The 25,295-nt window shown below is 48.4% G+C and overlaps 1 protein-coding gene across 2 annotated transcripts in view; it reads right to left on the minus strand.

The window, feature by feature from the left end:
• LOC146808829 (urokinase plasminogen activator surface receptor-like) overlaps window positions 1-25,295 on the minus strand; it is a 644,273-nt gene that overhangs the window by 120,539 nt on the left and 498,439 nt on the right. For both annotated transcript variants that reach the window (XM_085615653.1, XM_085615652.1), the window contains exon 3: window positions 1,973-2,122. In XM_085615653.1, the coding sequence (XP_085471779.1) occupies window positions 1,973-2,122 (150 nt within the window). The remainder of the gene's footprint in view (window positions 1-1,972; window positions 2,123-25,295) is intronic.

Raw genomic sequence — 25,295 nt, forward strand, 5'->3', positions numbered from 1 at the left:
CTGCCTTAAGAGAGCAGGGCTGCGCTATCAGTGGTAAGAGAGCTGTACTAAGCGAGCTGTGCTAAGCAAGCTGTGCTGAGAGAGCTGTGCTAAGAGAGCTGTCATAAGGGAGCAGTTCTAAGCAAGCAGTGGTAAGAGAGCTGTACTAAGCGAGCTGTGCTAAGCAAGCAGTGCTGAGAGAGCTGTGCTAAGAGTACTGCCTTAAGAGAGCAGGGCTGCGCTATCAGTGGTAAGAGAGCTGTACTAAGCGAGCTGTGCTAAGCAAGCTGTGCTGAGAGAGCTGTGCTAAGAGAGCTGTCATAAGGGAGCAGTTCTAAGCAAACAGTGGTAAGAGAGCTGTACTAAGCGAGCAGTGCTAAGCAAGCAGTACTGAGAGAGCTATGCTAAGAGAGCTGCCCTAAGGGAGCAGGGCTGCGCTATCAGTGGTAAGAGAGCTGTACTAAGCGAGCAGTGCTAAGCAAGCAGTACTGAGAGAGCTGTGCTAAGAGAGGTTCCCTAAGGGAGTAGGGCTGCCCTATCAGTGGTAAGAGAGCTGTACTAAGCGAGCTGTGCTAAGCAAGCAGTACTGAGAGAGCTGTGCTAAGAGAGCTGCCCTAAGGGAGCAGGGCTGCCCTATCAGTGGTAAGAGAGCTGTACTAAGTGAGCTGTGCTAAGCAAGCAGTGCTGAGAGAGCTGTGCTAAGAGAGCTGTCCTAAGGGAGCAGTTCTAAGCAAGCAGTGGTAAGAGAGCTGTACTAAGCGAGCTGTGCTAAGCAAGCAGTGCTGAGAGAGTTGTGCTAAGAGTACTGCCTTAAGAGAGCAGGGCTGTGCTATCAGTGGTAAGAGAGCTGTACTAAGCGAGCTGTGCTAAGCAAGCAGTACTGAGAGAGCTGTGCTAAGAGAGGTTCCCTAAGGGAGTAGGGCTGCCCTATCAGTGGTAAGAGAGCTGTACTAAACGAGCTGTGCTAAGCCAGCAGTACTGAGAGAGCTGTGCTAAGAGAGCTGCCCTAAGGGAGCAGGGCTGCGCTATCAGTGGTAAGAGAGCTGTACTAAGCGAGCTGTGCTAAGCCAGCAGTACTGAGAGAACTGTGCTAAGAGAGCTGCCCTAAGGGAGCAGGGCTGCCCTATCAGTGGTAAGAGAGCTGTACTAAGCGAGCTGTGCTAAGCCAGCAGTACCGAGAGAACTGTGCTAAGAGAGCTGCCCTAAGGGAGCAGGGCTGCCCTATCAGTGGTAAGAGAGCTGTACTAAGCGAGCTGTGCTAAGCAAGCAGTACTGAGAGAACTGTGCTAAGAGAGCTGCCCTAAGGGAGCAGGGCTGCCCTATCAGTGGTAAGAGAGCTGCCCTATGCAATCTGTCCTGAAAGAGCTGTCCTAAGAGAGCTGCTGTAAGAGAGCAGAGGTAAGAGAGTTGTGCTCAGCGAGCTGTGGTAAGAGAGGAGTGCAAAGAGGCATCCTACAGATATGTTAGCTAAGAGCCACCCAGTCCTTACATCACTAACGCCTACAGGAGGTCATAGCGTTGAATGTGTAAGAAGGCTGAACTCATCTTTGAGTCACAGAACTAACATGAAAATAGAGGCCAAGGACTGAATGGTTTTGGAGGCGAACCTGCCTACATATACAGAGGTTTTGCCTGCAGAGAGGCCAAGGAATGAATGACCACAGGGCTGAACTCTTCTCTCACCCATAGACGGGCTCGCTACAGAGAGCCCAAGAATTGAATGGGGGTTAGGGCTGAACTGAGGTCCCACCCAGAGAGGTAAAACGTGCAAAGAGGCCAGTTATTTGAGTGACATGGGACTGAACTCACTCCCCTCCCTCAGAGATAACACCAGGATTGAGGCAAAGGATTAAAAGTGCTTGGAGACAGACCTTTCCTGCCACTAACAGACCGCCCACTGCTTGCCACAATAGGTGCCCTGGCTGCTGGTGCAGCAGGTGTCGCTGATTCACTCAGCTGTGGTGCCCACCTAGAAGCCCAGGTCAGTACCTACCGTAATAGGTGCCCCGGTTGCACTGATCTGTGGCGCAGCAGGCGTTGCTGATGTACACAGCTTGGGTGCCTATGTTCACATAGGTGCTCTCGTTGCAGGACAGCCCCTGCGAGCACCCCTTCACCAGCAGGTCTTTGATCCCATTGCCATCTAGAGTAAAGAGGAAAATGTGAGAGTTATCAGTGACTACAATCTGCCCCACCTACGCCTAAGAGTACGAGGGAAGGGAAAATGCCAGTCCGCGTGAATGTGCCATGGTGGCAGGGCTTAAGAAACTCATTGCCAAGATTTAAACCTGGCGCTGCTGAGTATTGTGCATTATGTTTTACTACAGTGATCCTCACACGTCAGGGGTTGAGCTGAGGGCCATAGGGTGGGTAAACTTAGGGCCTGATTACGAGCTTGGAGGTCCTACAGCTGCCCGGTCCTCCACCCTCCGCTCTAAGACTGCCAAACCCTCAGCGCGCCCGCCCTCCACATCAGGACTTACGTGCTGCAGGGTGCAGTCGGCAGTCTGATGGCTGAGATCTGCATTATAGGTTCTTCTATGAGCCATGCAGACCACCGCGGTCAGACCACCACAACACCGCCTGCCAGACCAGGATTTAAGACTTAAATCCTGGTCTGGCAGGCGGTGTTGTGGTGGTCTGACCGCGGTGGTCTGCATGGCTCATAGAAGAACCTATAATGCAGATCTCGGCCATCAGACTGCCGACTGCACCCTGCAGCACGTGTGGCATGCATGCCAACCCGTACAGCAGTGGTCTTCAATCTGTGGGGCGCGACCCCCAGGGGGCCCAGAGGCATGGGAAGAGGGTCCCGCTCTTCATTTGATAAAAGAAAACATCCCAGACGGTTAACTCCGGGAATCTCCTGTGCTGGGGAGTCGTAGTCAGCTAAGGACACCTTTCTACCAGCGTGTTGCTGGCAGGTGAAAGAGATGAAAATGTGCAGAAGGGGTTAATCTGCAAATGTAAAGGATGTGCAGATTAACTGGTTGTGAACATTTGCATTTCTCTCAGGCCAGCAGCACTCTGGCAGTAAGGTGTGTCACATGTCTGCCTGGCTTGGATTTCTCAGGAGAGTGCAGTTGCGTTCAATTGATCAAAACACTTGACGTTTTTGAGTGGCAGTGCACAGAGTCAACTGAGTTGTGAAGTGCTTGCTTTTAATTTTTATTTATTTTACAGAGCTTTATATAGCGCCAACTTGACCCGAATCGGGTATCAGAGCGCTTTACATAGCACCAGTTGCATAACATGAGGACACATTCATCATTTTTTTTATTGTTGGGCACGGGAAGATTAAGTGATTGTCGTATTTACATAGCGCTTACTATCCCTGAGAATGTCGTATTTACATAGCGCTTACTATCCCTGAGAATGTCGTATTTACATAGCGCTTACTATCCCTGAGAATGTGTTGAAGTGACAGTTATGTTAAAAAATTGCATTACATAAGGTCTGAATATTATTAAAATCTATGGGCCTCATTTACAATGAAATGGTGTAGGGCAGCTCCGCAAGTATTTTTTGCTGCAATGCCCTACGCCAATTCGAAAGAGCAGGAATAGAATGTATTTATAAGTACCGTGCACTCCTGTCCTTTCTGCTGACACACAATTTGGTGCCTAGCACCAACGCAGACACCCTTGCACCATGGTGCAAGGGTGTCTGCATTATTGGTAGGTTGGTTTTTTTGCAAGAAGGCACATAAACAACCCTTGGAGGCTTTTGAAAACTATTGAGCAGAAATAAAGATATTTCTATTTGTTACGTATCCCCTGGGGCAGCGTACAGTTTTGCGCATCCTCAGGTTTACAGATTCGTTGTAAATCTGGGAATGTGTCAAACCCCATGGAAACCCCCTCCCCTTATGCAGTGTAAGGCAACGCATCGACCTTGCGCTGCGTTGCTTTACACCATATCTAGGAGGCCTTGAAAAGCCATGCAAAGTGACTTTGGGAGGCCTCGTAGATATGAGTCTGCACTTTGCGCAACCAGAGCATCATAAAAGATGACACACCGGCAGCGCAAGGGGCTTAGAAATAAGCACCTATATTTTGGAAGCAGCCTGTATATTTTGGAAGCACCATTTTATCATAAACCATTTTGCTCATTTTGTAGCGGTCTATCTTATACTGTGTGTAATGCAAGTATAAAATAAAACCTTACATATTCACAGTGCTTTCTGTCACAGGCAGTTGCTTCATAGCACTAAAAATACACAAGTCACTATTCTCCACTGCCCCAACCACAATTTAATTCTGTGGCTCTCTGGTTTCACACAGACTTTTGCATGGAGGTTTCATAATTTATTATAGTGCATGTATTTATTGTTCACTAAAGCAGCCCTATATTATATATGTAGCTACCTAACGGTGAGAGACCTAAAAAACGTATGTTATGTTTTAAATATGATGAATGATGTTCAGCCACCTCCAGTTACACGCAGCTGTAAATGCCAAGCTATCAGCAACCCATGAAATATAATATGGTTTTCCTCTACTGCCATGCAATAAAGTTGCAGCCCATGCATTACAGCTATTATACCAAGGGCCACTGGAATTATGTGATTGTGCGGCCGCAGAGATTTTAGCATAATTATAGATTTCCCGCATTTGCCACATAATACATCATCTGCTGCTTAATCTGCTAATTTTAACCAAAAAATGATTTACTCAAAAGGTTCAAAAGTTACTAAAAAGCAACAGGTGTTGCTGCTTTGTAGAAGGCCCTTTGTAAAGCTGTGCCAGTTACCTTTTTGATGCTTATTGCTATATTTGGGTGTTAAACTGGTACTAATGAGGTGCAACCACAGATTGACCGTTTCTCTGGAGAACATTTATGGTTGACAATGATAAGGAATACTAGGTTCTAGAAATGTTTGTCAAGAGGGGGTCCTTATGACTAAAATATTTTGATGGGGGGTCCCAGCCTCAAAAAGTTTGAAGACCACTGCCGTACAGGAAGAGGGGGTGCAAATACAGGGGGGCACTACATGTTCTCACCACATGCACCCCCCTGACCAAATTGGTCAGGGGGGCCTGTTGGGGCCTCCTCTGTTGCCTTTCTGCCACCCCTTTCATGGCGGGATCATCTCCCTGAAAAGGGCGATGAAAATGCACGCGTAATATGCTCAGCGGTGCTAGCAGCGGCACCGCCAGCATTTTACAGCCAGTCGCAGACCACCAGGCCAGCGGGATCCTTGATCCAGGCGTTGCCAGTGGTCTCATGGTGGTACGACTGCCGTAGTTGGAATACCAAGGGCAGCCCCACAGTGTGGCGCAGTCAGACTGCCACCATGGGTTCGGAGGTCCTACAGACCGCCAAACTCGTAATCAGGCCAGTTACCAGGCTCAGATAGGGGAAACTCTCTAGGTCTGCTTGCTATTCATTTTTCGAGGCTTCGTGAATGTGGTATTAGGTGAGATGCACTTACCACTGAAAGGAGTAGGTGTTGAGGTAAATGCAGCCACTAAATTGTGCTTCCCACTGACAGATGTAGGGGTTGAGGTAGAGACATTCCTTGGGGTTCACTTGCCAATGATAGATGTAGGGGTTGAGGTGGGACATTCCTTTGGGTTCTCATGCCAATGATAGATGTAAGGGTTGAGGCAGGGCCATTCCTTTGGGTTCACTTGTCAATGATAGATGTAGGGGTTGAGGTGGGACATTCCTTTGGGTTCACATGCCAATGATAGATGTAAGGGTTAAGGCAGGGCCATTCCTTTGGGTTCACTTGCCACTGATAGATGTAGGGGTTAAGGCAGGGCCATTCCTTGGGGTTCACTTGTCACTGATGAGGGGCTGAGGCAGGGACATTCCTTGGAGTGCACTTCCCAATGATAGATGTAGGGGTTGAGGCAGAGACATTCCTTTGGGTTCACTTGCCAATGATAGATGTAGGGGTTGAGGTAGGGACATTTCTTTGGGTTCACTTGTCAATGATAGATGTAAGGGTTGAGGCAGGGCCATTCCTTGGGGTTCACTTGCCACTGATAGATGTAGGGGTTGAGGCAGAGGAATTCCTTGGGATGCACTTGCCACTGACAGATGTAGGGTTTGAGGCAGATACATTCCCTGGGGTGCATTTGCCATTGATAGATGAAGGGGTTGAGGCAGAGGTATTCCTTGGGATTCACATGCAACTGATAGATGTATGTGGTTGAGGCAGGGACATTCCTTGGGGTTCACTTCAAACTGGTAGATGTAGGGGTTGAGGCAGGCAAATTGCTCTAGGTGAACTTGCTACTGACAGATATAGTGGTTGAAGTAGGGACGTTGCTTGGGGTTCACTTGCCATTGATAGATGTAGTGTTGAGGTAGAGGCATTTCTTGGGGATCTCTTGCACTGACCAATGTAGGGGTTGAGGTAGGGACGTTCCTTGAGGTGCTCTTGCCAGCGATAGATGTAGGGTTTGAGGTAGGGACATTCCTTGATGTGCACTTGCTGATAATTGATGTAGGGGCTGAGGTAGGGACATTCCTTGGGGTTCGCTTGCCATTGATAGATGTGGCGGTTTAGGCAGAGACATTCCTTGGGGTTCACTTACCATTGATAGATGTAGGGATTGAGGTGGGGCTGCAGCTCAAGTGTACTCACATTCATTTTTGTTGGTTTCATGGGTGGGGCAGTATGTGTACTTACCTCTGCGAGATGTAGGGTCTGAAGATGGGGCAGCAGTTAAAGTGTGCTTGTGATTGATTGGTGTAGGGGTTGAGGTAGGAGCAGTGGTTGAGGTGTAATCACCATTGGTAGGTATAGGTAGTTGAGAAAGGGACAGTTGTTGAGTTGTACTTGCCGATGGTACATGCAGGAGTTGAAGTAGGGTGCATTGTTGAGGTTTACTTGACATTGATAGATGACAAATGTATGACCTAGGTACAGTCAGCCATGAAGATAGACTTGGGATCGAATGATATTTGACTTGAGGTAGGGACAGTCATTTAGGTGTATTTGGAATTTGATTAATTTATGACCTGATGTAGGGGCAGTAGTAGAGTTACAATTGATTGATGTTTGTCTTGAGGTAGGGACTGTAGTTGAGGTATTCTTCAGACTGCTATATATTAGACATGAAGTAGAGGCAGAAGTTGATGTGTAATTGGAACTGACAGACCTATGAGCTGAGGTAGGGTCAGTAGCTGATGTGTACCTGGGAATGACAGATACATGAAGTGTACCTGGGATTGATACATATTTGACCTGAGGTCGGGTCCGACGGTGAGGTCTACTTAGGATTGATAGATGTGTGACCTGAGGTAAGGTCAGTAGCTGAAGTGTACTTGGGGTTGATAGATATGTGGCCTGAATTAGGGTCAGATGGTGAGGAGTACTTGAGATTGATAGACGTATGACCTGAGGTAGGGTCAGATGGTGAGGTGTACTTGGGATTGATAGACGTATGACCTGAGGTAGGGTCAGATGGTGAGGTGTACTTGGGATTGATAGACGTATGACCTGGCGGGGGTCAGATGGTGAGGTGTACTTGGGATTGATAGACGTATGACCTGACGGGGTTCAGATGGTGAGGTGTACTTGGGATTGATAGACGTATGACCTGACGGGGGTCAGATGGTGAGGTGTACTTGGGATTGATTGACGTATGACCTGAGGTAGGGTCAGATGGTGAGGTGTACTTGGGATTGATAGACCTATGACCTGAGGTAGGTTCAGATGGTGAGGTGTACTTGAGATTGATAGACGTATGACCTGAGGTAGGGTCAGACGGTGAGGTGTACTTGAAATAGATAGACGTATGACCTGACGGGGGTCAGATGGTGAGGTGTACTTGAAATAGATAGACGTATGACCTGACAGGGGTCAGATGGTGAGGTTACTTGGGATTGATAGACGTATGACCTGACGGGGGTCAGATGGTAAGGTGTACTTGAGATTGGTAGACGTATGACCTGAGGTAGGGTCAGATGGTGAGGTTTACTTGAGATTGATAGACGTATGACCTGAGGTAGGGTCAGATGGTGAGGTCTACTTGGGATTGATAGATATATGACCTGATAGGGGTCAGATGGTGAGGTGTACTTGAAATAGATAGACGTATGACCTGATAGGGGTCAGATGGTGAGGTGTACTTGAAATAGATAGACGTATGACCTGATAGGGGTCAGATGGTGAGGTGTACTTGGGATTGATAGACGTATGAACCATGGTAGGGACAGTCATTGTGTACTTTGGATTGATAGATGTTAGACCTGAGGTAGGGGAAGTAGTTGAGATGTACTTGGGATGGACAGATTATTGGTGTGAGGTAGGGGTAGTAGCTGAGGTGTACTTGGAATTGATAGATGTATGGCATGAGGAAGGGGAAGAAGTTGAGGTGTACTTGACATTCATTTACTGAGGTTCATGTGATGAGGCAGCAATTGATGTGAATTTAGCTTTATACTGTAGTTGTGATAGTTCATGGGAGGGGCATTATAACATTTCATCTGAGTAGGGGCAGTAGTAGAGGTATACTTGTCATCAGATGTCTGGTTATTGCTTGGGTTGTATTGTAGATTAGTTGATGTTGAGATTAGAGCTAGTGGCAGGAGCTTTGATGTACTTGGGATTAATCGTGTTTGGACAAAATATCGATTTTAAAATATCGGGAGACAGAAATATCATGATGCAGGGGGCGCTAGAGAGCCCGGCTGCAAGATGGCTGTCACTCTGTGAGGCTCTGCTGGCTGGAGGAATCATCCTGCACTTATCCAGCTTATGAATCTTCCCTCGCCACTTGGTGCCTGATCACGGCTGACCTTGCTGCACCGGTGGAGCCCTTCCTTATCGGTGTCCGTCGCACCAGAAAGATGATGGCTGTGGTGGAGGGATCTGTGGCCTAGACGTGTGGCGGCTTGGCGGAGACTGGCGTGTGGCCCCGGTTTGGGAAGCTGAGATGGCTTGAACAATATGCTGCCATGAAATATCCAAGGAGTCCCCCACTGAAAGCAGGTGTGTGCTCGGGAGGACCCTGCGACGTGGCGGCCCCTCGGGCAGGGACGTGTGGGCTGCCTGAGTGGAGCTGCAGTGCCTGGTGGGGTCTGCGGTTTCCATTGGATTCATGGCGGCACCTCTTGGACCTTCTCCACGGCTGGGGACCTAGTGCCGGAGCACCCAACAGATGGCTGCAGAGGCGTGGCTGGTCTGGCTGCTGCCTCAGATGTTAGCCTTTCCATGCAGGGAGAGTGCTCTTTCTGCAGTGGAGCATAGGGGCCCAGAGGGGGTGGGAGGGTTGGACCTGGGCCGCACGGCCCCATTGAGATCCTGGCCCACCCTCCCTTGCTTGCAGCAGATGCCAATCTGGGGCTTGGGCAAATGGAGACTGTCATGTGGGGGCTGCTCGTCGGCCGGTGCCCAGAATGCGGGGCCCCCTCACCAAAGACTGTTATTTTTCGAGAAGCTTGGCCCCAGGGGACATGAAGCCGGAGACAGTGTCTGGGGGTTCGTCCTTCATGGTGGGGATGCAATGTTCCTGAGTGGTTGACTACTTGCATATCTATCACATACCGCTTCTGCAAACTCCCTGATGCCGAATGCTTAATTCAAAGCGGTCTGACTACTTGCCCAAGAACCGTCTGTTTTGTTGGCCTTACGGGCCACTACTGTAGACTACCTGCACCTGGCTTGTTCGTGTCCCCTAGAGTGGATCGCTGGGGTGTGGTGGGGCCCTCGACACAATGCACGCATTATGGCCTCAGCCAGCTCATAGGATCTGGAATCTCCCCTATTTGGTGATTAGCAGAGACACAGTTGAGCCAAACAGTCTGCTCGTGCCCCCTGGGGTTGGATTGCTCGGGGTGAGGTGGGACCACACTGCGGATCGGCTGACAATGCATAGGACCTGAAGATCAGCGGCCATTGCTTGTTGCTGACGCCTCCTCAACCTCAAGAGGAGGAAGGCCGATGTCAAACAGACCAAGCTGTCCTTCGGACAGCGGAAACAGAAGTGCATTGTGGATGCGCCACCATAGGACCAGCCATTACACCTGGGGGGCGCCGAGAGCTTGTCTGAAGAACCTGATATCCGAGCAATGTACTTAGGCTTAAAATACCACCTGACTGCCATTGACAATACAATTGAATTGCTCACAGATAGGTTTGACCGCCTCAAGGAGAAAGTGGCTAATCGTGATGAGTGCATTGCCAGCTCGCGCAGTACACGTCGACGATGAGGGACGATGGAGCGGCCACAAGTGAAAAACTGCTACAAATGGTAAAGGTGTTAGAAGTATTTTGAAGTAAAAATGAAGGCTTGGAGGCATGGTCCAGTAGAAATAATTTTCGAATAATTGGTGTCCAGAGTCCACCACAATGGGCCATATGGAAGACTTTGTCGAGTTGATGATTTCGCACCCTCTTTGGGGAGGCGCACTCTGCAGTATACATATTAGAAAGGGCACATAGATCACTGGGTCCTCGACCCCCATCTGGAACATCGACCTGCCCTATAATTGCTCGCTTTTTGAACTACAGGGATCGAGATGTTGTCTTATGCCTGGCCAGAGACAGACACTCAGCTATAAGGGTAACAATGTGTCCTTTTACCCCGACTTCACGATGGCGGTCCAAGCAGGCAGAAGAGATATCCTGCCCATTAGGCGATCCCAAATACCGCCTCCTGTATTCGGCCGAGCTGCGCATCTTCCATGCACTTCACTGATCCCAAGGCATTTGCCAAGTTTGTTAAAGGCCTTCCACTGGCAGCGGACAGACCGCATGTTGAACTGATCAATGCCAACCCAGGCCACATCAGTGACAATGACTAACAACGGGCATAACTATGTACTGCCCTTGGGTGAGTGGCTGTGCATTGCCCGGGCACCCGGCTGGGTTACTCCGTGGATGTGCCTTGCTGCCGTTGCCTCTGGACACAGTCCAAATGAAGATGTCACTGCAGTAATTCTGCAGCACCACTGCCTCTCCGGCCACCCAGCCTCCCCTAGCTGGGAGTGTGCCTGGATTATAGTTCGCCCTCGCAGGATGATTCCCTATCTGTTTTACATTGTCGGCCCCTTGGGGGCCGACAATGTAAAGTTTAGGGTGGCATTGCTGCATTCAGCCCAGTTGGGGGACTGTAGTGGGTGAGGGGTGATTGTTGTTTGGGGATGTTGATTGCAACAGTTCATTGTGCCCTTTCCCCCCTTTCCCTTATTTTCCCTTCCCTCTGGCATGCAACGCACAGCTAAAGGCTTGACTATGAGCTTCTATCTGATAAGGGGGCTGCTGCCCCCGCATGCTTCTCCGGCACTCGCATGACACAACTGAACTGTATATGTGGAATGTCCGTGGCTTGAATGATAGACGCAAGACGCAACTTGTCCTGCACTGGCACGGCGCTGATAATTCCTTGGTGCAAGAGCTACACCTGACAGAACTCACTTTACCACGATTACACACGGGACGGATAGGGGAGCAGCACATTGCGTGTTACTTGAACTATGCCCGGGGAGATGCCATTCTCATCAGGAAGGGGCTACCCTGGCTCACGCACCAGGCCATATGCGATGAACAGCAGTGATATGTCATGCATCCGATGAAGTGTATATCTATTACGGCCAGAATGTGGATGAGCCCACCTTTCTCACCGAGGAATGGCAGCTTGTGGGCACGCATGGCCCTGGTGCGATCATTTCTGGGGGGATTTTAATGTGGTTTTAGACCCAGTAGCAGATAGATCTGGGACTCTCAATGCCCTCATCCACGGGCTGCTGCTCAGCTGCAGACTCTCCTGGCTGATAATGACCGTATGGATCTCTGGATGGTCAGGCATTGCGAAGACTAAACGTGCGGGACGTCGGCTTACGCGACCTGGTCGTGCATTGACTATTGGCTAGCAACGCGTGATGTGGATGCCTGGGCCCGCGAAATCTCTCACCTGCTGTGAACCCTCGTGGACCATGCCCCGTGCTTGGTAGATTTTCCCTCCTGAGTTTCAGTCCGGTGTCTGTTTGCCGGCAGGTGCTCTGCGAGACCAGGAGTTCAGGGAAGGTATCCGAGCATCCATTGTGTAATATTTTGCGCTCAATGTTGGCACGGTAGATTCCCACTCAACAGTCTGGAGGCATCTAATACAGTGATACGAGGGGAATGTATAGCAAAGAAGGCAGGTGCGCAGCGTAGTGACCGAACCCGCCTTGAAACCGAAATCCCTGCACTAGAACTTGAGTTTTATGCAGACCGCAGCACTACCGCGTTGGCCAGCATATGCAGCAAGCTTTATGACTTTGTGTAAGCAGCGCAGAAATACTTTACTTAGGCAAAAAGGTGTGTGCCAGATTATATGGGAAGGGAGACAGTGCAGGCAGGAAGCTGGCTGCCATGCTGTACAGACTCTGGACCAGCAACTACAGTACTGCATTGCAGACTGATGTACACGGTATTGTGTTTGGGCTGCCTGTGGTGCAGAGGGGGATGACCAATGTCTATTCCTCGCTGTACACAACAGCCCAACCCATTACACGATTAGACCTTGACTCCTTTCTTGATTCGGTGCAATTGCTCTGCACGATGATGGTCACTGCAGATGCCTAGATGAGCTGTGCACAGAGGAGATGTGCAGGTCATTAGGGCCATGCACGGCGATAGAGCCCCAGGTCTGGATGGACTTATGGCTGCTTTTTACAAAAAGTATGTTCTTCTTCGGTGCCGCACCTCATCAGCATGTATGGGGAATCTCTGGAAGTGTTTTACCCCAGGCGCTGCGAGAGGCACTAATAGTGACTATTCTAAAGCTCGACAAAGACCCGCAGTGATACGAATCGTACAGACCGCTATCCATGATCAATGCGGATAATAAAATCCTAGCCAAATTGATTGCATCTCGACTGCTCCCTCTGCTCCCTCTCATAACGTGACCGGACCAATCGGGCTTTGTGCCTGGACGAGCCACATCTCACAAACGTCACACCTTCTTTACACTCTTACAGACCAATGAACCCTCCGACAGCATTGCTGTGATTTTTTAGGATGCCACGAAGGCATTCGATTCCCTCAAATGACAATACTTGTTCACCCTATTGACCCGGCTTGCTCTCAGCCACAGCTTCATTAGATGAACAGGCCTCCTGTATGAAAAACCTATAGCACACCTCCGAGTTAATGGGGTGATTTCACCCCTTTTCTCAGTTCCTTGAGGTACGCGGCAGGGCTGCCCCCTGTCTCCCATCCTGTTTGCCATCATCGCAATGGAGTCCTTGGCGGCTAGGCTCCGAAAGCATCATTCTCATCGCGACGTAGCATTCACACCCTGTGTGGTGCTGGTATCTATGTACGCTGATGATGAGACTTTGTACATTAAAAGACTGTGATAATTTGGACCCCCTGATAAAGGAATTCACTAGACTTGATGGGCTTTCTGGGATTAACATAAATTGATTGAAATCTGTGATCTTTCCACTCACTTCGATAACCAAAGAATTCCCTTCCGAGCTTCCTTTGCAATGGGCCAGTGGCCCAATAAAATATTTGGTGATTTAGGCATTCTTTGGAAATCTAATTACGGCCGCCCGATGCATTGGCGGGAGAGCCAGGTAGCAACTTGAACTAAGCTTCTGCTATCCATAACTGGAAGTTTAGCTCTAGTGAAGATGATCGTGCTACCCAAATTCCTTTATTTGTTCACCAATCTTCTGCTGCCGCTTCCCTTGTGCTTTAGGTATTGATTGGTCCAGATCACATATGGCGGCACTTGCCTGGGCGGGGTGTTAGCCACAGATTACATGGGAGGTTCTCACACTTACTTTTGAGCAAAGTGGCCTGGGTGTGCCAGATATGGACCTGTACTACCACAGAGCACAGGGACAATTTGCATTTCACTGGTTATACCCCACACAATGTATGGCCCACACAGCACCAGAACATGACCACGCGGCCTGTGCCCCCTCTGGATGGCATTGTTTCAGGCCTGCAGCGCCCCAGAGCAACACTTGGCACAGCTGCACAATATGTGACTGGCATGATATGCAGAAGCAGGCTGGCCTGGGGATCTATTCGCCCTTTTGGTTCCACTGCTTGATAACCCAGCCCTGCCCATTCCATGATATGCAGGTGCGCGCGACAGATGGCGTAGATTGCAACTTACTACTATGGGGGACATATATCCAGGAAGGCTCCTTTATCACACCGCAACTGGTTCTGCATGATCGCGATACCACTATGTTAGACAAGTTTACAGACCATCAGCAGTGAATGGCAGTATGCACGATGCATGCGCCCTTCCCCCAGCGCCCCCACGTTCCAGATGCTTGAAGGTTCCCTGGTGAACCCCTGCTTGTGCAGACTCGTTATCAGGTTATATGCAGCTATGCAGGAGATGGCACCGCTGAAGGTGCCAGGTGCCCACCAGACGTTTTATCGCACGCCTGAGCGGTTGCATACGCTGGGCCTCCTAGGAGACCCCACTGCGTTAGATGCTCGGAGCCGAGCGCCGACTTCCTCCATCTGGCTTGGTACTGCCCAGCAGGGGGTCATTTCTGGCATACCGTCTTTGATGCTATTGATGAGATCACTGGCCTGCAGCATGATCATACTCCCCTGGTAGCTCTGCTGGGCTACTTCAGGAAGATCCCCCCAGAGCTACGGAAACTGTCCGTCCTTCTGCTCCTGCTGGGTACACATCGAGTGGCCATTAACTGGGGCCATCGTCTGGTCCCGACACTGGCCGACTGGCTTAAGGATGCTGCGTATTGCCAGGATAGCTTGATGGCTTATTGGGGCCTGATGCCAGCGGAGGCACACCCCACGGATACTTGGTCACCTTTAGAATCGTATTTACGACTTCGTGATCAGGCGGCAGTGGAGGCCGATGTATCGTGTGCTTTGAACCCCTGCCTTAAGCCTCCTCAGACGCAGACGGCTTGACTACTGGCGTGCCGCAGAGTAGGGCTCCCACACATTGGGCGAACAGTGCGATTGGGGTGAGAGCTCCGGTCGCCCATTCCCTCTCTAAGTGGCTATCCCCAAGCCCCCTCCTTTTTTCCTGCCTTCCCCTGCACTAACTTGACAGTGATTTTTAGGTCTCGCTGAGACAGCGAAAGCTGTCTCTTTGAGACATTTTGTAAGTGGGCTTTCAAAAGTGCTACCCACATGGTTTTGCTGGCCTAGGGCTTGAGTGCACGATGGCGTGCACGTGCACAGCTGCTCCTTGCATTCCCCCCTCCCTTCTCACCCAGCCCTTTGATGCTCTGCTCGATTACTTTTACTTTAGCCGCTTTGACCCTTGCATTCCCCCCTCCCTTCTCACCCAGCCCTTTGATGCTCTGCTCGATTACTTTCACTTTCGCCTCTTTGATGTTTGATCGCAAACGCGATCACTTCCGCTTGGCATAGCCTGTACTTGTTCTCTTTGTCCTCACATATGCTCTTCCCTCTATGTTTTTCTCTCTGCTCTCACATGTGCTATTCCCTCTGTATTTTCACTCTGCCCTCACATGTGCTTTTCCCTCTCTATTTTTCTCTCTTTCCTCACACATGCTATTCCCTCTGTATTTGTCTCTCTTCCCTCACATGTACTCTTCCCTCTGCATTTTTTCTCTATGCTCTCACGTGTGCTCTTCGCTCTGTATTTTTTTCTCTGCCCTCGCATGTGTTCTTCTCTCTACATTTTTCTCTCTGCTCTCACATGCTCTCTTCCCTCTATGTTTTTATCTCCGGTCTAACATGCGCCCTACCCTCTGTATTTTTCGCTTTGCTCTCACATGAGCTCTTCCCTCTCTATTTTTCTCTCCTCCCTCACATGGACTCTTCCCTCTCTATTTTTCTCTCTGCCCTCACGTGCTTTTCCCTCTGTATTTTTCTCTCTGCCCTCACATACTCTTCCCTGTATGTTTTCCTCTTTGCCCTCAAGTGCACTCTTCCCTCTGATCACATGCATACACAACTGTGCACACATACAAACACACACATGCATTTACACACACATATGAACATATACAAACACACACAGACATGCATAAACATATGCATATACATGCACACCAACACACCAACCCCACATACACATATAAACAAGCACGCACACCAACATACTCAAACACATATACATACACACAAACATGCATACACAGACATAGGTATACACACAAACATATGTGTACACATCCATGAAGACAAATGAATACAATGACACACCCATACTTGCACACCAACACACACATACATACACAAACATATACACATACAAACACACACACATGCATACACACACAGATATATACATATAGACACACACACTATGCACACACACGCATCTCCCGTACTGTCTCAGGGGAAGAGTCGGTGTCAGCTGTCTCCTAGAGGGAGATCTCGCATGAGACAGTAAGACTCAGAGACATGTGGCGGTGGGGAGAGACAGACATGCCTCCCTTTAATTGTGTTGTTGCAAGATGGTGACTATTTTCTGCCACTGGTGCATTCAGATAAGCGGCAGGAAGTTCGTCGGACACATGCACTGGTTTCATTTTCGAGAAAGTGGGGTGAACGTTTCACAGATCGGGAGTGTGTGTCAACATGTGTTTCTCCTTCACGGCAAGGCCAATCAGTATGTTTTGTTTAACCGTGTGGTTATGAATCCTTTAATTGCATAAGTGAGCGGGTATGGATATAAACAAAAATGTAACACTAATAACACATTTTCTGTCACTCTTGTGAACAGGTTTGCTGTGAATGTATGAATGAGAATGGCGTTTTAGAATACGTTGCATGGAAAAGGGTCAACATGGTGTATACGTGTTTTTTGTTTTATTTTATTTTTTTTAAATTTATTTTTTATTGCATGGTTAACGTCATGATATACCGGATTCGGATGCTTCATTGCAGATCAGTTGTTTGGCCCGTGGTTATTTACGAGTTTGGAAAATACTTTTGTATTGTTTCGATTCTTTTTGTCTCTGCCCTATTTCTTGGCTGCGTCCTTACTCTCTCCCATCTTCTCTCTTTACCTCTTTGCTACATGTTCTCTCGTAATGTTTTCATTTTCCCCAACTCTCCTCTTTACTCTCTCTAATTCTTTTTTTGCTCCTTTTCTGTCTGTCCCTTCTCTCCTCTTTCTCTCTCCACCTGTCCCTTCTCTAACCCCACTCCTCTTCCTCTGCCCGCCCCCCCATCCCTCTCTCTCGCAGTACTGCAGCATAGGCAGCACCAGGTCTCTGATGCCTTCTCAGTGTTGGCCCTGGGGGTGGAGGAGGTAAGTCAGCCCCCCAAGTGAATCCCATTATCAACAGATAGTGAACCTCTATTTACCAACAAGTACGGAGCGGTCTCGGGTGACGGCTGATGCGAACAGTGATGGGGGTGGGGGCGTTACCTTACACTAGGAGATGAAGTAAAAGTGATATCCTCCCCTCCCCCCCACTCCACCACTGTCTCTCCTCACCCTCCACCTCTCTCTCTCCTCCACTTCTGATTCCCTTCCAACTCGGTCTCTCCTTACCCTCCACCTCGGTCTCTCCTTACCCTCCACCTTGGTCTCTCCTTACCCTCCACCTCGGTCTCTCCTCATCCTCCACCTTGGTCTCTCCTCACTCTCTACCTCGGTCTCTCCTCACCCTCCACCTCCGTCTCTCCTCACCCTCCACCTCGGTCTCTCCTCACCCTCCACCTCGGTCTCTCCTCACCCTCCACCTCCGTCTCACCTCACCCTCCACCTCCGTCTCTCCTCACCCTCCAACTGTTTCTCCTCACCCTCCACCTCACCCTCCACGTGTCTCTCCTCACCCTCCACACGTGTCTCTCCTCACCCTCCACGTGTCTCTTCTCTCCTCACCCTCCACACGTGTCTCTCCTCACCCTTCACACGTGTCTCTGCTCACCCTCCACACGTGTCTCTGCTCACCCTCCACATGTGTCTCTGCTCACCCTCCACGTGTCTCTCCTCACCCTCCACACATCTCTCCTCACCCTCCACATGTCTCTCCTCACCCTCCACACATCTCTCCTCACCCTCCACACGTCTCTCTCCTCACCCTCCACCTCACCCTCCGCACGTGTCTCTCCTCACCCTCCGTGTCTCTCCTCACCCTCCACGTGTCTCTCCTCACCCTCCATGTGTCTCTCCTCACCCTCCACGTGTCTCTCCTCACCCTCAATGTGTCTCTCCTCACCCTCCACGTGTCTCTCCTCACCCTCCATGTCTCTCCTCACCCTCCACGTGTCTCTCCTCACCCTCCACATGTCTCTCCTCACCCTCCACACGTGTCTCTCCTCACCCTCCACATGTGTCTCTCCTCACCCTCCACGTCTCTCCTCACCCTCCACACATGTCTCTCCTCACCCTTCACACGTGTCTCTCCTCACCCTCCACACGTGTCTCCTCACCCTCCGCCTCACCCTCCACATGTGTCTCCTCCTCACCCTCCACATGTGTCTCCTCCTCACCCTCCACAGGTGTCTCCTCCTCACGCTCCACGTGTCTCTCCTCACCCTCCACACGTGTCTCTCCTCACCCTCCACACGTGTCTCTCCTCACCCTCCACACGTCTCTCCTCACCCTCCACACGTGTCTCTCCTCACCCTACACGTGTCTCTCCTCACCCTCCACGTGTCTCTCCTCACCCTCCACGTGTCTCTGCTGCACGCCTCACACTGCTGCACGCCACACACTGCTGCACGCCTCACACTGCTGCATGCCTCACACTGCTGCATGCCACACACTGCTGCATGCCGCTGCACGCCACACACTGCTGCACGCCTCACACTGCTGCATGCCACACACTGCTGCACGCCACACACTGCTGCACGCCGCACACTGCTGCACGCCGCACACTGCTGCATGCCACACACTGCTACACGAAACACTGCTGCACGCCACACACTGCTGCATGGCACACACTGATGCAACCGGCACACTGCTGCACGCCACACACTGCTGCACACTGCTGCATTACTCACTGCTGCATGCTGCACGACACTGCTGCACGCAGCACACTGCTGCACGCCGCACACTGCTGCACGCCGCTGCACGCCACAGTGCTGCATGCCTCACACTGCTACACGAAACACTGCTGCACGCCGCACACTGCTGCACGCAGCACACTGCTGCATGCCGCACACTGCTGCACGCTGCTGCACGTCACAGTGCGGCATGCCTCACACTGCTACACGAAACACTGCTGCACGCCGCACACAGCTGCACGCCGCACACTGCTGCACGCCGCTCATTGCTGCATGCCACACACTGCTGCACTCCACACACTGCTTTTATGTGAGTTTATGCTACTGACATTGTAAATGACAATGCCTTTTATTTGTTTTAAAACCAAAACATAAATAAAAGGCATTGTAATTTTGCAATGCCAATAGCTCAAACTCTTATAAATGCGAGACCTATTGCATTGCAAATGCTTGTTCTTCCTTTCTCTCTGCCTTTGTTTGTTCCATGACGCCTCTTTGAATTGTTTCTTGTGGACTTGCTGAGTATTGCAAAGTCAATGTTTATGTGTCAGAACTGTTGTCAGCAGGTCAATGTACGGCCCTAGCTTGTACATTTTGCTATGAAATTTGGTTTCTCTGTGTACCTGTGTTTAAAATTTTAAAAAAACAAAAATATATATATACATTGGGACCCACATATATTGTGATGCACAAATATTGTTGACAAGAATATTTTTTTTGAGGTAAGTAATATTGTTTTAAATAACACTAATTTTTAAATATCATTTTCAATAAAAGAGTGCTTAAAATATATATTTTTACTTATTTGAATGTGTTTTAGTTGATATATAAATGTTATATGTTAATGTTTTTTAATTAATGTTTACTAGTAATTTTTTGTGTCATTGGGTGTTGGGTTTTTAGCGGGATAGGGTGGAAAGTTAAATAAGTAATATTTAATTATGAACTATTTGATAAATGTTACTTTATTATAGTATTGATATTTATTATATAAATTATGTAATACCGATTTATTCTTGTTATGCACTATTTTTGGGCTGTTAGGTTTGTAGGGGTATTGGATGGAAAGGTAAATACATAATCATTAATTAACAATAAATGATTCATTTTGATATCTGATTTTTAATTATGTAATTTATGGATTTTTATTAATTTTATATATATTTTAGTTGCAGGCTGCTAGGTTTGAAGCGGTTTGGGAGGTAAGATAGTTAAGTTATATTGAACTATTAATTATTATTTGTAAATGAATTATTCAATTGAATTTTAAATATTTTAAATTATGGAATACTTATATATTTTAATTATATTTTAGCTGAGGCCTGTTAGGTTTGTAGTGGTTTAGGCTGGGAAGTTAATAAAGTAATAATGAATTACCAATTATTTATTAATTATTTAATTGATTTTAAATATGTACATTTTGAAATATTGATTTTTAAAATTCAGGTGAAGGCTGCTAGGTTTGGAGGTGTATAGGGTGGGAAGTTAATTAATTTGAAATTAAATAACAATTACTCACGAATAGATAATTAATTATTTTATTGAATAGTAATTCTGTAAATTCATAAATTAATTTTCAATTTGTAATACATATATATATATATTCCATGCTAATTAATAATTGTTATATGAAGAGTTTAATATTTTTGACATTCATGGTGTTACTAATTTATGTAATGTGTCTGAAGTGAAGTACTTTTCCTACTCTTGATTAGATTGCAGTAGGAAAAGTAAAATTAACCTCTTCACAGTTCAATACCTTCCCCACTGTTGCGCTGTTTAATACATTTTACCCCTCCAAAATCCAACGTTTTCACTACTATTATCCTGTTTGGAGTGAGAATAGTAAATTGAAACCCTCTGACATACTGGAGTGGGAATAGTGGATTTAACATCTCCAAATTCCAACATTAACCTAATGCTACATAAACTAGAGTAAGAATAGTTGGGCTTATTTGCAAGCCCCTTGCGCCGCCGGTGTGTCACATTTTTCCCATGTTAAAAGTGACGCACAGGCTGCGCAAGGGCCTTGTAAATAAGCCCCAGAATATTTAATATTCTTAGACTCCCATAGTTTCCATAACATTGGTTAAATATATTTAATAGTATTAATTTTTTTAATACTCTTTGTTTTTATTTTTAAATGTATTTTAATGTATATAGTATTTTTAGTAAATGTGGTTGGTGGTTTTCAATTTTTAATACTTAGGGGCCGATTCCGATCCGGGTCGGAAAGCACTCTGACCAAGCCGGATCCAGAGTGTTTTCCGACCGAGCCGGATTCCTGCAGTCCGACAGAGCGAGTACGATGCGGCCGTATGCTGTCGGACTCGGTTCGGTTGGACTCCCATTGACAATGGGAGCCTGTCGTACATGGGCTCCCATTGACTGAATGGGTACTTCGCGGTCAAGTGCGCCCCTTACAGTGAGTACGCATCGGTTCCATCCGCACCGTACATGCCTGTGTTGGGGGGACCCTTGAGTCTCCCCCTATGTCCGAGTCGTAGGGCTGCGGGTGACAGGGGGTCCGACTCGGACCCCCAAAGGCATCCACCCGGATGATTTGCGAGCTGGACTCTCCGGCTCGCACAGGCTGTCCGACGCTTGCATCGCACTGGCTCGGACGTGAATCGCATCCATTGCACGCCACGGTTAGTTTACGACCGAGACGTACGGAGCGGTTCGGACCTGGAAACGACTCGGTCGGTGAATTTCATGTAGCTCGCATCGTACTTGCTCGCTCATACAACTGTACGAGTCGGGTGGAAAACACGCGTACGGCTTGTAGTTTTTCCGACCGGATCGCGTTCGGTGCCCTTCCAACCCGGATCGGAATCGGCCCCTTAATTTTATAACTTTTGTATTAGGTTAGTATATATCTTAAACACCCATAAACTCTCCAAAACACTTACACTAAATTGATGATGTCATCAGTGATGTCATTTGAGATGTCATTTGTGCTGTCATCAGTGATGTCACCGACCATGTCATGAGTTATGTAATATATGAGGTCATAATCAGTGCATTACAGGGGCATAAGTTATAGTTAGTTAGGTAACTATAACTGATAAATTTCACTGGTTTTCTACGTGTGAAATCTGAGCCTAAGTATAAAGCCCCTGTAACCTTTGTTTTTTCCAGTGAGTTTCTAAGGTTTTTAAATTCTATTTCCTAACTATAATGTCCCTGCAACCTTTCGTTTTTATTTAAATTTCTACGTTTTTTTAAAGTAGAAGTTGTGTTGCGGAGTGGTGGAAAAAAGGAGGCGGGCCAGCTCTCAGGAATCCCGCTGTATGGAACTTACTGGAGGTAACAAAAGGGCTTCTTGGCCCCAAAGGACCCTCAGCATCCAAGAGGACTTCATCCCCCAACCAGTAGTGCGCCAGGAGTGGTGGTGGTGGGGCCTCTGGTAACTTGCCGGTCCTTTCTTTTCTTTTTATTAAAGGAGGGGGTCCGATTTCGGCCCTGGGGACCCCATCCCCAGGGGTCAGGCCTTTTCCGAATGGGAAGGGGTGCTGCGCGGCCCCCTTCCTGGGCTGATCTTGGCCTATGGGACCCCACCCCCTGGGATTGGCCTTTTTATCATTTTATTTTAAATAGATAAGGGGAGGCCAGGCTGATTTCACCCAGGGGGACCACACGCTCCACCCCTCCTGGGCGATTTTGGCCCCCGGGACCCCATTCTCTGTTGGTTACTGTGGAGAAGCCTGAAGGCCCCCGCAGTCCCTGCTGTCTCAGCATTTAAACAATGCCGCACACTCTAGTAAGGAACTCTACAAAATACTGAAAGAATTCACCTCCCTTCGGGTTGAGCAGTCTTCTTTCTCTCCTACACAAGAGTGGGTTGATTCTGTATCTTCTTTCTTTGATAATAAAATTAAAACCATCTATTCTTTCTTTCCTCATCATGACATAGATTCCCATTACCTAATCAGTAATACGTCTATGGCACCTCCGATACCAGAAATAAATGATGTCCCCGTGTTAATGGAATTTGAACCCATAACCACTGCTGAAGTATTAGAAGGCTTAACCAAGATTAAATCAGGTTCCCCAGCAGACCCTTTTCCACCCGATCCTGTACTAAAATCATGCCCCTATTTGCTAATGTTTTAACTGTAATTTTTAACATGTTACTAGAGCAAGCAAAAGTTCCGACTAGATGGAAACACGCTCAAGTCAAGGATATTCTTAAAAAACCTCTAGCTGACCCTAATTTATCAGTCAATTATCGTCCCATCTCACTGCTACCCTATTTTGGGAAGGTACTGGAGCATCTAGTGAATAAGCGTCTCACTGCCCATCTAGAGAACCACGGTCTCCAGGACCCCTCTCAATCGGGTTTTCGGGCCGCCCATAGTACGGAGACCGTAGTCATTGAGATTATTGATAACATCAGGCTCCCACTGGAAAAAAGAGAATCAGCAATTCTGGTTCTCTTGGATCTGTCTGCAGCCTTCGACACCATCTCCCACAGTATTTTGAAACATCGACTGTGGGAGGTGGGTATCAGAGCGAAGGCCTTAGACTGGTTTGAGAATTATTTGGTGGACCGTTCTACTACCGTTCTTGTAGACTCTATAATCCCATGTAGTCATCCAGTTACTGTTGGGGTCCCACAGGGCTCCATTCTTAGCCCCATGTTGTTTAACTTATATTTAACACCTCTGGCTGGCATCATTAGATCGTATGGCTTTGAGACTGTGTCGTATGCCGACGAAACCCAACTGCTTGTCACCTGTGGTTCTGATTACGTTGACACACGATCTCGTTTCAAGAGCTGTATGGTCCAAATAAACAACTGGATGAGTATAAACAAGCTACAACTAAATGGCAGCAAGACTGAGATCATCTTGTTTGGCAGAGCTGAGGAATTCTGGGCACAAGATTGGTGGCCCTCGGAATTAGGTACCTGTCCCTCTCCTAAATCAGCAGTACGTAACCTTGGGATTACCATTGAAAGTTCTCTGTCTATGAAAACCCATGTTAATCAGGTTTTAGGGGTTTACTACAGGATTATGCGGAACCTCTGCAAAATCTTCAATTGGCTACCCATTGAAGTGAGGAAACCTCTGGTGCAGGGTCTTGTTATCAGCCGTCTTGATTATGGAAATGCTCTGTTTACGGCCCTTAATGAAGACCTTCTTTCCAAGCTTCAGATTCTTCAAAATACCGCAGCCAGACTTATTCTTAATCTTCCCCCTAGATCTCCTCCGTCCCTAATCTTAAAACCCTCCACTGGCTCCCGGTGCAAAAAAGAGGCCATTTCAAAATTTTAAGTCTCACACACAAGATAATGTATGATACTGGCTCTTACTACCTAGCAAAAAAACTCCAATGGTATATACCTGGAAGATCCTTAAGGTCTGGTAATAAATCATACCTTGTTCAGCCTCACATCTGAACTTCACGTAATGGTGGCCGTTCTTTCTCTTATCTTGCCCCCATGCTATGGAATAAATTACCATCACATCTCTCATCCCTAGCCGACCACAAATGCTTTTGCAGAAAGCTGAAAACCTGGCTTTTTCCTCAGTAAGCATGCGTTTAGTTTTCAGGTTGCTGTCTGTATTACTGTCTTTTTGTTGCTAGCGCCATGAGACCTCACGGTGAGATGCACGCTTTACAAGAATATCTGACATCTGACATAAACATGCAGCTCCCTCTCTGTGAAAGCAATTTTGCGGCACTTATAGCAAGCAAGAGCATTTTTTATACTCTCGCTTGCTAGAAGCAGAGAGTTTGCTCTTGCTTAGCGGGAGCCGTAAAGCTCACCTTAAGCCATAGCAAACAGCTATGTCCTGGGGGTGGGCACCATGGGACAGAGCAGGAGCCGGCTCTGTGGAGATGGCGGTCCCCAGGGCATTCTTTGGTTCAGGAGGGGGGCCCAATGCCCCCGCCTTTCTTTGATTTTGCCCCCGGGGAAGCGGTAGCCCCAAGGGCTCTGGGGGGGGTCCATGCGGCCCACCCGCATTCTTTTCAGGAAAAGCCCCAGATCCCCAGGTAGATGGTGGTCCCCTAGGCTTGGGGTGATGGCCCCCCGCATTCTATTAAATTAAAGCTCCGTGGAGGTTCCAACACCAAGGCTGTGAAGGGGTCCATTCAGCCCCACCTGTGAACAATAAACAAAAACATCCCAGGGAGATGGTGGTCCATTGGGGTTGGGGGCTCCGAGAGCCTCCCCCATTTAAAATGAAATATGCACCATGGAGATGGCGGTTCCGGGGGCTGCAGGGGAGGCCATACGGGTCTCCCCGCATTATTATTTCAGGATGGTCTGGGGAGGTGGTGTTCCCAGGGGCATAATGAGCCCCAGGAGTGGGGGGGCCCTTGCGCCCCTTTCATTATTAAAGTATTGCGTCCGGGACCTGGCCCACCCAGGGGCAGGTAATGAACCAAGAGCAGGAGACTGCACCTTGTTTTTTAAAAA

This window comes from Triturus cristatus, chromosome 7, assembly GCF_964204655.1.
Source record: "Triturus cristatus chromosome 7, aTriCri1.1, whole genome shotgun sequence".
Taxonomy (NCBI): domain Eukaryota; kingdom Metazoa; phylum Chordata; class Amphibia; order Caudata; family Salamandridae; genus Triturus; species Triturus cristatus.